The sequence below is a fragment of the Melanerpes formicivorus genome, unplaced genomic scaffold (genome assembly GCF_026170545.1).
Source record: "Melanerpes formicivorus ecotype bairdi unplaced genomic scaffold, bMelFor1.0.p_v2 SCAF_10, whole genome shotgun sequence".
NCBI lineage: Eukaryota > Metazoa > Chordata > Aves > Piciformes > Picidae > Melanerpes > Melanerpes formicivorus.
Window position 1 is genome coordinate 10,580,848 of NW_027142362.1, and position 14,409 is coordinate 10,595,256.

Sequence of the window (14,409 nt, forward strand, 5' to 3'; positions counted from 1 at the left end):
ATCTGAATTTACCTTTGGTTTTTGAGGGGGTGTTTTGGCCTTAGAATGAGAGCTTTCTTCTGGGGACAGACAGTTGTTTGCAAGCCTCTGTGAATTTTGCAGGTTCTAAGAGATCTGCACCGACTGAGAGACGTTGGCCAGTGGCCCCAAAACCAGACAAGAGTTGAGTTCTGGAGGAAATGCCATGACAGCTTCATGAAAAATTCCATCTCCAGCCAAGCTGCAGCTGATTTCTTTTTTGATCAGGCAAACACAGTGTTTGAAGCCTTAGGTCAGGAGAAGATAAACAGCATTATGGAGAGACGTCTCTTGCTCACCCTCACTGGCCACTGGCTGGCCAGGAGTGACTCGGTGCCCCTGCACAGGTTAGAGGAGATTGAGAAGCAGATCTGGATCTGTCACATCACACAGCAAATCCTCTCCACAGATCAGGGGACAGGCAAGACCAGATTTCCCTCCCAGGCTGCAGTGAACAGAGATCTTTCCTTTGACAACTTAGCCAAGGAGTTTTCCTTCTCCAAGCTCCCTGCTCTGAACACGCCAAAGTACTTGCAGCTGGAGGGTCTTGCATTCAGAGAGGCTCAACAGACCTTGACTAGTGATGAGGAGGAAGCCCTCAGGTTCCTGATTGGGTCTCTTCTGGATGAAGGAAGCGTGCATGAAGCCAGCCGTGTGTGCCACTACTTCCAGTTCTACAGCAGAGATGTTTCACTGGTGCTGCACTGCAGAGCCCTGGCCTCGGGGGAGGCTGAGCTGGACAAACTCCACACAGACATCCAGGCTCTGCTGGCAGCCAGGGAGAGGACACCTGACAGCAGTTCATCTCATCAGGGCAGAGTCCCCAGCAGTAAGTGACACAAACCCATTCACAGCACTGCTGGGGCTGCACTGGATTCTTCCTGATCCATTTCAGTGTCAGTTTCCCCCGGGATTTCGGCAGGAAAGAAGGTCTTCATGACAATGGGTTATCTCCTGGTTCAAAAATCCTCTGGTGAGAGGGATTTGAAACCTTGTGATAGCCAGGACTCCTGTGTGTTTCAGGCAGGGTGTTTCTGTCTGAAGTTTTATAGTCTCCTCCCCTGTGCTTTGTTGCACAGAAGCACAGAATACATCTGGCTGGAAGAGAGCTCAGAGATCATCCAGTCCAGCCCTCCACCCAGCACTGAAGGGTTGACACCAAACCATGTCCCTAAGTATCAGGTCCACACAGCTCTTGAACACCCCCAGGGATGATGACACCACCACTGCCCTGGGCAAACCATTCCAGTGTTTGAGAACCCTTTCAGTGAAGAAATATTTCCTGATACCCAACCTGAACCTGCCCTGGTGCAGCTTGAAACCACCTCCTCTGGTCCTGTTGCTTGACACCAAGGAGAAGAGGCTGCCCCCTCCTTGCTCCAACCTCCCTTCAGGGAGAGAGCAAAGAGGTCTCCCCTCAGCCTCCTCTTCTCTAGACTGAACCACCCCAGCTCCCTCAGACTCTCCTTGTAGGCCATGTCCTCCAGGCCCTTCACCAGCCTCATTGCCCTTCTCTGGGCACACTCCAGCCCCTCAATGTCCTTCCTGGAGTGAGAGGCCCAGACCTAAACACAGTACTTGAGGTGTGGCCTCACCAGTGCTGAGCACAGGGGGATGATCATCTCCCTGTCCCTGCTGGTCACAGTGTTTCTAATCCAAGCCAGGATGCCACTGGCCTTGTTGGCCACCTGGGCACACTGCTGGCTCATTTTCAATCAACTGTCACCCAGTATCCACAGGTCTCTCTCCAAGTAGCAGCTTTCCAACCACACATCCCTGAGCCTGTAGCTTACCATGGGGCTGTTGTGACTCAAGTGAAGGACCTGGCACTTGGCCTTGTTGAACTTCATACAGTTAGCCTTGGCCCATTGGTCTAACCTGCTCAGATCCTGCTGTAAGGCTTCCCTGCCCTCTGATAAAGTAACTTTGAGCTTCAGCTGCCTGCCTGCTTCTGGATTACACACTCTAGTAGATCTTGAGTGTGTTTCTGGAGCTTTAGTTAATAATTTCTCTGAATTCTTTGTGCACTTTAAAGGGGTTAGCAATTCATATTAAGGCTAAGCTTGCTGTGTGGATATATCTAAGTATTCTCTGCTTAACTCTAAAGCCTGGATGTGAAAGCTGTCAGCTGGAAGTTTACTTTCTAGTATTGGCATGTGTAAAGCTTGACACAAAGAGAAGAGAGTAAGGAAAGCCTAAGCCATCAGAAAGGCTGCTGAAGCCTTTTGTCCTCTTCTGCTGAAGGATTTTATACCTGAGAGACTGTTGGTGATATTTTGGCTGGTTTTGTTCTCTCATGCTCACTGTACCCTAAAACTTAAAGACCAAACAGCAGAATCCCAGGTATCAAGAGTTCAGTCTTCAGACTGAGAAAGTTCTGATCTGTCTGCTGCCCATTTCTGGAGTCTTGCTCCAGGTCTGAGGCTTGCTGGTGTCACCTGTCCTGGTGCAGGAGGAATTCAGAGTGTGTTTGTTTCCAGCATCCAGCTTAGAAGACTGGACACCCGTTGGGGCTCCACCTCTGGATGATCAAGTTGTTACCAGCCTGAAGGCTCTCATAGATGAATGTGTCCATGGCAGAAACTACTGCAGACAGGTTCTCTGTCTGTATGAGCTTTCCAAGGTATGTGTCCAGTAACAGGATGGAAGAAACAAGGGGTCTGTGTCAGGCAGTGCTGTGGATGTTTGTGGAGGACAGGGGTAAAGAGTGGTGAAAGTACCTAGCAGGTGCCTGAAGCAAGCCTCACAGGGTGAAACTACCAAGCCTTTGTGTGGGGAAAATGGCCAGGTGCTACCTAGGAGTTAAGTGTTGCAATGAACTTGACTCCCAGACTCCCCAGGCCCCTGCCTCAACCTCCACTAAGCCAGAAATCAGTCCCAAACCAGTAGCCCCACAGTACTTCCATGCTGTCCTGATCTGCAGGACATGAATATGAAGGCCCACAGGTGAAGCCACTGTTTAAACTCACCCAGGGGCAGACAAGTTTGCATTTCTTTTTTAAACAATTTTGTCTGCTTCTCTAGCTCTCCCTTCTTGCATCAACTGATCACAAGAACAAGGCCAAGATGTAGAGTTACAGAATCCCAGACTGGTTTGGGTGGGAGGGGACCTTTCAAGCTCATCCAATTCAACCCCCCCTGCAGTCAGCAACTGGAGCAGGTTGCTCTGCCAACCTGACCTGCAGTGAGTCCAGGTATGGGACATCTCCCATCCCTCTGGACAGCCTGGGCCAGACACTCACCACCCTCAAGGCCAAACATTGCTCCCTTCTCTCCAGTCTGCATCTCCCTCTTAGTTCAAACCATCACCCCTTGGCCTGTCACAACAGGCCCTGCTCCAAAGTCTGTTCCCAGCTTTCTTCTCAGCCCCTCAAAGCACTGAAAGGCCACCCAAAGGTCTTCCTGGAGCCTTCTCTTCTCCAGGCTGAATAACCCCAGTTCTCATGCTGGCCTCATTCTGCAGTGGAGTTTTTGCTGTGTTTGTTTGGTTTTCAGGAGCTGAACTGCTCCTACAGTGAAATGTCAGCCCATGACCCTGAGAAGGTGCTTCGGGCCATCCTGTCCTCCCGTCGGCCAGACAGGTGCAGGAAGGCTCAGGCCTTCATCAGCACACAGGGGCTGCAGCCTGCAGCTGTGGCAGAGCTGGTGGCTGAAGAGATCATGCAGGAGCTGTTGGCATCTTCAGAAGGGAAAGGTAAGAAAGAGGCTTGGTCTTGTCTCTGGGTGGTTTGGGTTTGTGGGTGTGGTATTTGCATCTGCAACCCAGTCCTTGCTCTCGGGATGTTTGAAGGCTGCTTATAGCCAGCAATGTTTGGGCAGCTCTTGGCTAAGGTTTGTAAGCCTTGCCTACCTTAGATAAGGTCTTCTACAAGTGGGTCTTGGTTATTTTTGTGTCCAGGGTGGTGCTGCAGTCATTAAGGTGTTTTATTTTAATGGGTGTAAGTTGAATGGGTTGAAAAACAAAGGTTGTTTGGAGGTTTGATCATGGTCTTTGCAGCCCCTCATGGTCTGACTGGAAAGATTCATGTCTTGGTGTAAAGCAAGGGCTGCTCCTCAAAAGAGCAGGAGTTTCTCTGGGGGTCTTCTCTGTTTGATGTCACTTCTGTTCTGCCACAACGTTAATGACAAAGTTCTGTGAGAAACAATGAGCCATGAGATGGAGATTCACAAGTCCAGGTGTGCTCTCCTTGGTTCCAGCTCTTCCACCCTGCTCAGGCCATTTGGTGCACCTCCTTCAGCTGAGTCAGCCTCCTAACCCAGCAGAAAACAGGTCCAGGGAAGGAGAGTTTTCTGTTGAGTTTGGAGTTGAGCTGGTTCATGGAAAGGTGTAAATGGAAGTGCAAGGAGTGGGTGAGAACTGTGTTGTGAACGGAAACGGAAGATGTTCTTCCAGCAGCAGCTGCCTGCTGGGTCTGGGAGATGGTGGTAGGATGTCACTGGGTTAAACTGGCAGAGAAGTAGTGGCTGGTTCTTAAATTTAAGCAGCAAGATCAAAAGTGTCTTTAGATTTGGGGTTCTGAGCCCTGAGTCAGTCTGGATGGGGTAACATGGCTTTGGTTGGGGGTTTTCTCTTAACATAGATTATCTCTCCTGAGTGATTAGCCCCTGTGACGTATCTCTCCTTCCCCTCCCCTCTTCTCCTTCCCCTCCCCTCTTCTCCTTCCCCTCCCCTCTTCTCCTTCCCCTCCCCTCTTCTCCTTCCCCTCCCCTCTTCTCCTTCCCCTCCCCTCTTCTCCTTCCCCTCCCCTCTTCTCCTTCCCCTCCCCTCTTCTCCTTCCCCTCCCCTCTTCTCCTTCCCCTCCCCTCTTCTCCTTCCCCTCCCCTCTTCTCCTTCCCCTCCCCTCTTCTCCTTCCCCTCCCCTCTTCTCCTTCCCCTCCCCTCTTCTCCTTCCCCTCCCCTCTTCTCCTTCCCCTCCCCTCTTCTCCTTCCCCTCCCCTCTTCTCCTTCCCCTCCCCTCTTCTCCTTCCCCTCCCCTCTTCTCCTTCCCCTCCCCTCTTCTCCTTCCCCTCCCCTCTTCTCCTTCCCCTCCCCTCTTCTCCTTCCCCTCCCCTCTCTATGACCACAGGACAGAAACAGGTTTCAAACCCTGCAGCTGAGAGCCAGACATTCCTACAGCTGGCTAAGCTCTGCCAGGATCACACACTGGTTGGCATGAAGTTACTGGATAAAATTTCCTCAGTGCCACGTGGGGAACTGTCCTGCAGTAAGTAACCAGCAAATGGTGCTGGAAGTAACCAGGGCCCAGCTGAACATGCTGCTGCTTGCTCTGAAATCACAGCACAAAGAGGAAAAGCAATGTCCATGGAAGCCTCTGTTGCTGAGCTCAAATGGGGTACTAAAGAATCCTAGAATCCCAGCATGGTGGGGGTTGGAAGGGACCTCTGGAGATCATCCAGTCCACCCCCCTGCTAAAGCAGGGGCCCCCACAGCAGCTTGCCCAGCATCACAGTGGCCGCCTGGGTTTGGAAGCTCTCCAGAGGAGGAGAATCCACAACCTCTCTGGGTAGCCTGCTCCAGGCCTCCAGCACCCTCACACCAAAGAACTTTCCCTTCATAGTGACATGGAACCTCCTAGGTTCCAGTTTGTGCTCATTGCCCCTTTTCCTGTCACTGGGCACCACTGACAAGTCTGGCCTCATCCTCTTGCTCCCCACCCTTTAGCTCTTGCTGAGCACTGAGCAGATCCTCCCTCAGGCTGCTCTTCCCCAGGCTCCACAGCCCCAGGGCTCTCAGCCTTTCCTCCTCACACAGATGCTCCAGGCCCCTCAGCATATTCCCAGCTTCCCCTGGACTCTCTCCAGTAACTGCCCTGTTTCCCTTGAACTGTGGACCCAGTTCTCCAGATGTGGCCTCACCAGGGTTGAGTAGAGGGGAGAAGAACCTCCCTTGACCTGCTGGCCATATTAAATTGCTGGTGTGAGTACCTGTGCAGGAACTGACCATGCTAATGAAGCTTTGCTTCAGCCTTCCAACCCAAGTCCTTCACCTCAAGACTGCTCTTGAGCCACTCCTCACCCAGCCTGGATTTGTGCTTGGGATTGTCCAGACTCAGCTGTAGGACCTCGCACTTGGCCTGGTTGAAGGTTGGCTCAGGCCCACCTCTCAAGCCTTGGCCTGATCCTAGAGACCTCTTCCAACCCAACCGAGTCAGTGACTGTACTGCCTGGAGTGCTGAATGTTCTGACTTGACTGAGTGAAGGTTCTTCTGTCCTGCAGTTACAGAGCTGCTGATCTTGGCCCACAACTGCTTTAGCCTGACGTGCCACATGGAAGGCATCACGCGAGTGCTCCAAGCGGCGCGGCTGCTCACGGATGAGCACCTGGCCCCTAACGAGGAGTATGGACTGGTGGTGTGTGTCCTGGTCAGCTGTGTGTGTCCAGGTGCTGTGGGGAGGGTTCCACATGGGCCTGAAGCCAGGAACTGCTCATCAGCAGGACAGGCCAGCGGCTGGCTGAGGGAATGGAGGACAGGCGTCACCTGTGCCTCACTGCTCTCCTCCTGCCTGGCCCTAGGAGCTAGCAGGGTTTGGTCTGACGTGGCCAAGTAATAGAATAGAATAGAATAGAATAGAATAGAATAGAATAGACCAGACCAGACCAGACCAGACCAGACCAGACCAGGTTGGAAGAGACCTTCAAGATCATCGCATCCAACCTATCACCCAACACCACCTAATCAACTAACCCGTGGCACCAAGCACCCCATCAAGTCTCCTCCTGAACACCTCCAGTGACGGCAACTCCACCACCTCCCCAGGCAGCCCATTCCAATGGGCAATCACTCTCTCTGTGATGAGTTGTGTCACAGAGGCTCTTAGGAGACTTCTGTGGAAAAGTGGAGGTGGTGGTAGCAGATAGGTGGTGTGGTAAATCAGAATGGGAGGGTCAGAGGCAGTCTGGTGACCTGATGATTTGTCTTACTGGGCTGTTACCTGTCTTAAAGTCCTGCCAGGAGAGGACTGCAGGATTCTGAGACAGACTGGAGATTAGAGGAGACTGGAAGAGTTCTCAAACCCTGGCACAGGCTGCCCAGGGAGGTGGTTGAATCACCATCCCTGGAAGGGTTTGAAAGCCACAGAGATGTGGTGCTGAGGGACATGGTTTAGCACCAGACTTGGTAGCGTTGGAGAACGGTTGGGCTTGATCTTGAAGGGGTCTTTTCCGACCAGAATGATTCTGTGGTCCCAGGTGTGGATTGACACAGCCCTCTGGCCTCACCACAGCACCAACTGCTGTCAGAGAGGATCTTTCTGCTGTCCTTTGGGCCTCATCCTTCTCCTGTCACTCCCACAGGTTCGTCTTCTCACTGGGATTGGCAGATACAACGAGATGACCTACATATTCGAGCTGCTGCATGAGAAGCACTACTTTGAGGTGCTCATGAGGAAGAAGTTAGACCCGGTAGGTGCAGGGGGGGGACCACAGGGAGAAAAATTCCACAGAGCTGTGTGGCTGTGCCATGGTGGGGAGGCTGGAGTAGGTGAGGTCTAAGGTCCCTTCCAACCTAATGACTGGATGATCAGAGGGCTATAGCTGCTCTGCTATGAGGACAGACTGAGAGAGTTGGGGCTGTTCAGTCTGGAGGAGAGAAGGCTCTGGGCAGACCTTATTGTGGCCTCCCAGTATCTGAAGGGGACTACAGGAAAGCTGGGAGGGACTTTTTAGGGTGTCAGGGAGTGATAGGACTGGGGGGAATGGAGCAAAAATAGGAATGGGTAGATTCAGATTGGATGTTAGGAAGAAGTTCTTCCCCATGAGGGTGGTGAGACACTGGCACAGGCTGCCCAGGGAGGTGGTGGAAGCCTCATCCCTGGAGGTTTTTAAGGCCAGGCTGGATGTGGCTGTGAGCAGCCTGCTGTAGTGTGAGGTGTCCCTGCCCATGGCAGGGGGGTTGGAACTGGCTGATCCTTGAGGTCCCTTCCAACCTGACAATTCTGTGATTCTGAGCCCCTCTATGATTCTGTGACAATGAGGCTGGTGAAGCAGTGGAACAGGTTGCCCAGAGGCCTCACCCCTGGAGACAACCATTCAAGGCCAAACTTCGCCGAGGCCTTGAGCAGCCTGCTCCAGTCGGAGATGTCCCTGCTGAGGGGAGGGCTGGGGCTGAAGAGGCTGGCCTTTGAAGGTGCCTGCTGTGCTTGTGCCCAGAGCGGGACACTGAAGACAGCTCTGCTGGACTACATCACGCGGTGCCGGCCCGGGGACAGCGAGAAGCACAACATGATCGCCCTCTGCTTCAGCATGTGCCGCCAGATCGGCCAGAACCACCAGGCCGCCGCCGCCGTCCAGCTCAAGCTCATCGAGTCCCGGCCCTGGGGTCAGTGCCGCCCGGCCGGCCACGGCGGGGCCGAGGTGGCATCCCGCACGCCTCCCTCCTGCAGCCTTTCTACTGGCGTGAAACTCTGCTGGCTGGGAGCAGGGGCCCGGCAGCAGCGGGGGGCGCTCTGGGGCAGGGGGCGCTCCTGAGCGTGGGGCACTCCTGAGCATGGGGCACTCAGGGGCATGGGGCACTCTGGGGCATGGGGCAGTCTGGGGACTGGGGCACTCTGGGGCATGGGGCACTCTTGGAGGTGGGCCAGTCTTGGATATGGAGCACTCTGGGGACTGGGGCACTCTCGGGCGTGGGCCAGTCTGGGGAATGGGCCACTGTTGGACTTGGGCCACTCTGGGTCATGGTCCACTCTTGGACATGGGGCACTCTGGAGCATGGGGCACTCTTGGAGGTGAGCCACTCTGGGGCATGGGCCACTCTTGGAGGTGGGCCACTCTGGGACATGGGGCACTCTGGGGCATGGGCCACTCTTGGAGGTGGGCCACTCTGGGACATGGGGCACTCTGGAGCATGGGCCACTCTTGGACATGGGGCACTCTTGGACATGGGGCACTCTGGGGCATGGGGCACTCTGGAGCATGGGGCACTCTGATGCATGGGGCACTCTTGGAGGTGAGCCACTCTGGGGCATGGGGCACTCTGGAGCATGGGGCACTCTGATGCATGGGGCACTCTTGGAGGTGAGCCACTCTTGGAGGTGGGGCACTCTTGGAGGTGGGGCACTCTGGGGCATGGGGCACTCTGGGGCATGGGCCACTCTTGGACATGGGGCACTCTTGGACATGGGGCACTCTGGGACATGGGGCACTCTGGAGCATGGGCCACTCTTGGACATGGGGCACTCTTGGACATCGGGCACTCTGGGACATGGGGCACTCTGGAGCATGGGCCACTCTTGGACATGGGGCACTCTTGGACATGGGCCACTCTTGGACATGGGGCACTCTGGGACATGGGGCACTCTGGGACATGGAGCACTCTTGGAGGTGAGCCACTCTGGGGCATGGGCCACTCTTGGACATGGGGCACTCTGGGGCATGGGCCACTCTTGGAGGTGGGGCGCTCCTGGATGTGGGGCACTCTTAGGCTCGAAGCACTCTTGGACTTCACAGTTCATGTGTCTGCTCTGCTGTCTCCCAAAGAGCTGATCATTTTGGCTCTTACCATGAGGTAACCTTCCTGTGCTACCAGATGCAGGAGGCAGTGAGGACATTGGAATGGGCTGCCTGGTGAGGTGGCAGAGTCACCCTCCCTGGAAGCATTTAAAATAAGACTGGATGAGGCACTTGGTGCCTTGGGTTAGTTGGCTAGATGGTGTTGGGTGATAGGTTGGGCATGGATGATCTCAAAGGGCTTTTCCAGCCTGGTTGATTCTGTGACATGTCTGTGTTTTCCTTCCTTTAACAGGAGGTGACACAGTGGGGTTTGTAGAGAGCGTTGTGTGGGGTGTTTGTGCAGGTAACTTGTGAGCATCTGAACTTGGTTGAGTTCTGTGTGTTGGGAGGATGCTGTGGAGCACAGGGAGATCTCACCCCAGGGCAGTCAGCCAGGACCATAATGAGCACTTCACACAGAAGCTCTGCCACTGGGTGGTTTTCTGAATCACCTGGTGGCTGTCAGTGGTCATCTCCACCGTGTGATTTGGGTTTCTTCTCAGTGCTCCAGTCACTCAAGTAGGTCCCAGCAGCAGCTTGGTCCATTAAGTGGTGCTATTCTGTTCTTTTTTCCCTTTTCTTTCCCCAGAGGAGTCTCTTCAGGATGTCACAAACCTGAAGAAGCTGCTGATGAAAGCTCTGACTCTCTTCATTGACGCAGCAGAAAGTTACTCTAAGGTGAGATGAGATCCTTGGACTCGATGACCTTAGAGGTCTTTCCCCCCCAAACCAATTCTCTGATGGTTGATTCATGTCCAGATGGAGCTTCTGGTGTTCCAGTTTGTGCCTCTTGCCCCTTGTCCTGTCACAGGGCACCGCTGATATAAGCCTGGCCCCACCCTCCTGACACCCACCCTTGAAGTATTGATCAGCACTGATGAGATCCCCCCTGAGGCTGCTCTTCTCCAGACTAAAGAGCCCAAATTCTCTCAGTCTTTCACAGAATCACCAAGGTTGGAAGGGACCTCAAAGATCATCAAGTCCACCCTGTCACCACAGACCTCATGACGTGGCACCAAGTGCCACCTCCAGTCCCCTCTTTCCTCCTCACAGAGCTGTCCTACTCCCCTCAGCATCTTTGCTGTACCCTCTCCAGCAAATCCCTGTCCTTCTTGATAAGCTGCAGCTATCTAAAAGGTGAAATCCAGCACTGTGAGGACTGGTTTATTCCTTGCCTCTGGAAGCATGCCTCAGAAGCTTGCATTTGCCTCTGCTTTCTGCCCTAGGACTCCTGTGTCCGGCAGTCGCTGCGCTGCAGGAGCCTGACAAAGCTGATCACCCTCCAGCTGCATTTCCTCAACTCTGGCCAGAGCACCATGCTGATCAACCTGAGCCAACAGGACCTGATGGACTCCATCCTCTCCTTGCCTAGATTCTACCAGGTAAGCTGAGCTTCCACAGTTCTTGTTTCTCCTAAGTGGTTTTAAACAGCAGCTACCTGAGCATGCTGGCTCCTGCACATGGCCCCCAAGGCTGGAGCACCTTCCCTATGGGGACAGGATGAGAAGGTTGAGGCTGTTCAGCCTGGAGAGAAGAAGGCCCCAGGGAGACCCTTCCTGGGCAGGGATTCCAACATCTGCTCTCCCTGCAGGCAGCCATCGTGGCTGAAGCCTATGAGTTTGTTCCAGACTGGGCTGAAGTTCTCTATCAGCAAGTGATCACCAAGGGAGACTTCACTTACTTTGAAGAATTCAAACAGCAAAGACCACTGAAGCCAAGCATTTTTGAGGAGATTGCCAAGAAGTAAGTGGCTCTGTGGTCAAGGTGGAACTTCCTTTTTCACAGACTGCTTGACAGGAATCATGGAGTTGTTTGGTTTGGAAAAGACCTTTAAGATCATGAAGTCCAACCATTCTCTAACTCTACCAAGGCTGGTGCTAAACCCCAGATTCACAGGATCTTGGACTGACAGAATGGTTTGGGTTGGAAGGGATCTTAAAGATCATCCAGTTCCAACCCCCCTGCCATAGGCAGGGACACCTCCCCCTAGACCAGGTTGTTCAAGGCCCTCATCCAACCTGGCCTTGGACACCTCTAGGGAAGGGACATCCACAGCATCCATGGGGAGCCTGTTCCAGTCTTTGAGAACCCTTTCAGTGAAGAAGTTTCTTCTAAAATCCAACCTAAACCTCCTCTGGTGCAGCCTGAGGCTTCCTTCTTGTCCTAGTGGAGGGCTGGCCAGATCTGGTCTCTTTTAAGAATCAAAGAGACTCAGTGCACACATTGAGCACAGCCTCATTTGTACTTCTTGTTGGCCCATGGCAGAACAGTCTCACAACCATAGAAACATAGAATTGTTAGGGTTAGAAGGAGCCTCAAGGATCAGCCAGTTCCAACCCCCCTGCCATGGGCAGGGACACCTCACACTACAGCAGGTTGCTCACAGCCACACCCAGCCTGGCCTTAAAAACCTCCAGGCATGAGGCTTCCACCTCCTCCCTGGGCAACCTGTGCCAGTGTCTCACCACCCTCATGGGGAAGAACTTCTTCCTAACATCCAATCTGAATCTACCCATGTCTATTTTTGTTTCATTCCCCCTAGTCCTGTCACTCCCTGACACCCTGAAAAGCTCCTCCCCAGCTTTCTGTAGCCTTCAGATCCTGGGAGGCCACAAGAAGGTCTCCTTGGAGCCTTCTCTTCTCCAGACTGAACAGCCCCAGCGCTCTCTCTCTGTCCTCATAGGAGGGGTGCTCCAGCCCTGTCTGTGAGGCTTTTCTGTTCCCATCTAACATACACTTCCTTGCAGAGTCAAGCAGCAGCCCCCTTCTGAGGCTGCTCTGAAGAACCTCAAGCGCCTGCTGGCTCACTGTGAGGACATCTACACCTACTACAGGCTGGCCTACGACAACAAGTTCTACGACGTGGTCAACACGCTGCTGAAGGACCCCCAGACTGGCTGCTGCCTCAATGACATGCTAGCAAACTAGACCCCAGCCACCATGGAGCACAGACTGGCCTTGAGAGCACCACTGCCACCAGGTCCTGTGCATGGTTAGTCCTGCTTCTCTGACAGCTGTTGGCTCACAGTGGTTGCTGCTAGGTGAAGGTTACTCCACAGAACCGGTGGTGGTTGTAAATAGTTAAGAAGAGAGACTCTGTTGACCTGAAATGGTGTTTCCTGTAATAAATCTGTTTACCAAATGCTTGACTAAGCAGCAAATGGAGGCTGGGGATGAACCAGAGATGCAGCAGCCCTTCCAAGTGAAGATGTGGAGGATGGCTCAAGAGGGTTGATGCAGAAGGTGCAGAACATCCAGCAGGTGAACGGTGGAGGAAGCAGCAGAATGAGGAGCCTCCTTTGAAACTTCCAGGTACACACTCACAGCATCATTGACACTGGAAATCAATCATTCATGGAAATAGAATCATTAAGGAAATGGAATCATTAAGGCCCCCTCCCTGGAGGTGTTCAAGGCCAGGCTGAATGAGGCCTTGAGGAACCTGGTCCAGTGCAAGTTGTCCCACTGCAGGGGGGCTGGAAGTAGATCTTTAAGGTCCCTTCCAACTCAAACCATTCTAGGGTTCTGTGAAAAGCCCCCTAAGATCAAATCAAATCAAACCTTCTACCCAACACCTCCATGACCATGTCCCCAAGTGCCACATCTACTCAGTTTTTGAACACCTCCAGGGATGGTGACTCCACCACCTCCCAGTCCTAGATAAATCCTTCTTTGAGCTCAGTCTGGTTTGACTGGTTTTGCTTTCCAGCTTAGTGATGAGGTCCTGTACAGCTCCCACAGCACATACTTGGCTTGCTACTCTCTTGAAGAAGTCACCAAATACAACTGGATACAACAGTCAGTAAAGTGACTCCTTCCCATGCTTAGTGAGTTGGTATCAAGCCACTGTCAGGAGCTACCAACCAGCACCTTCTGCCTCTCAGGAGGCTATGGCAAGTTCACAAGGCTGAGGCTGATTTAACTGGGGAGGAGGACAAGACTTGGGACACTGCTTCAGGCAGATACCCAGTTTCAGCCTGGATTCTGTGTGCTGCCCAAAACCAAACGAGCTGCAGAGCTTCCAGCTGACCCAGAGGTGTCCTCTCCTCTCCAAAACGGGTGGCCTAGAGTAGTCAGACAGCTTTGGAGTGAAATGAAGCAACAATGTTGTATCTGTTAGCATTACCCTAGCACAGAGGGTCACAGTAGTAACCCTGTAAGTTACCTAGCAGAGGCTGAGGTGGAGTTACAGCCTGCACTGTCCTCTGTTGGTTGCTGAACATTTTCAGGCCTCAGGCAAATATTTACTTGCCCAGTGTCATCCCAAGGCTGCAGGGGCAGCACTGGAGGTTGCACAGACAGGACAAGTCACAGCTCCTCCAAACAACACAACCTTTTGTGTGGGGAGATTTCTGCCTGAGCAGAACCTGACTTAACATTCCAGTTCCAGTCAGCTTCCTGACACCAAATTCAGTCCAAGCTGGCTCTGATCAGTCCCAAGGTTAAGCACCAAGCTTTTAGCCTGAAGTTCCTGGAAGGAAAGCAGAACCTCAAGCTATTCTTTGAGAGCTGCCATCCCTGGGTCCATTAATGGGGGGGGGGAAGGCTCTGAAGTTCACCTGCCCTATTGGACACACACTGGGAACAAACACCTGAGTACACCCCAGGACTGCTCCTGGCAACAGCAACTGCCAGCTAGAGTCACATATCTGCACGCACTGATAAGGGCCAAGCCAGAACATTCCTAAGCTGGCTACAAGCCATGGAGCTCAGGAATTCCAGCAACCAAGGATAGAAATTCCCCTTGGAAATGCCTGGCTTGGGGCACTCCTAAAAGGTGCTGATGGGAAGCAAAAGAGACCTTTTTTTTCCACCCCCCCCAGGTGAAATCTTGCTCCTGAAGGTCAGACCAGACCAGACCTCATTCATCACACACATCCAAAGAACCCCACCCCACCTTTCAC

At 53.2% G+C, this 14,409-nt stretch overlaps 1 protein-coding gene across 4 annotated transcripts in view; it reads left to right on the forward strand.

Moving 5' to 3' along the window:
- SPG11 (SPG11 vesicle trafficking associated, spatacsin) overlaps positions 1–14,409 on the forward strand; it is a 63,939-nt gene that overhangs the window by 43,345 nt on the left and 6,185 nt on the right. For 2 of the 4 annotated variants that reach the window (XM_068143590.1, XM_068143592.1), the window contains 11 exons: positions 103–847; positions 2,499–2,641; positions 3,514–3,712; positions 5,085–5,222; positions 6,236–6,369; positions 7,313–7,420; positions 8,168–8,336; positions 10,095–10,183; positions 10,732–10,887; positions 11,097–11,248; positions 12,253–14,365. In XM_068143590.1, coding sequence (XP_067999691.1) covers positions 103–847; positions 2,499–2,641; positions 3,514–3,712; positions 5,085–5,222; positions 6,236–6,369; positions 7,313–7,420; positions 8,168–8,336; positions 10,095–10,183; positions 10,732–10,887; positions 11,097–11,248; positions 12,253–12,433 — 2,214 coding nt within the window. In that variant the 3' untranslated portion in view covers positions 12,434–14,365. Of the gene's footprint in view, positions 1–102; positions 848–2,498; positions 2,642–3,513; positions 3,713–5,084; positions 5,223–6,235; positions 6,370–7,312; positions 7,421–8,167; positions 8,337–10,094; positions 10,184–10,731; positions 10,888–11,096; positions 11,249–12,252; positions 14,366–14,409 lie in introns of those variants that run through there. The other 2 variants (XR_010987970.1, XM_068143591.1) reach the window with 2 other exon arrangements.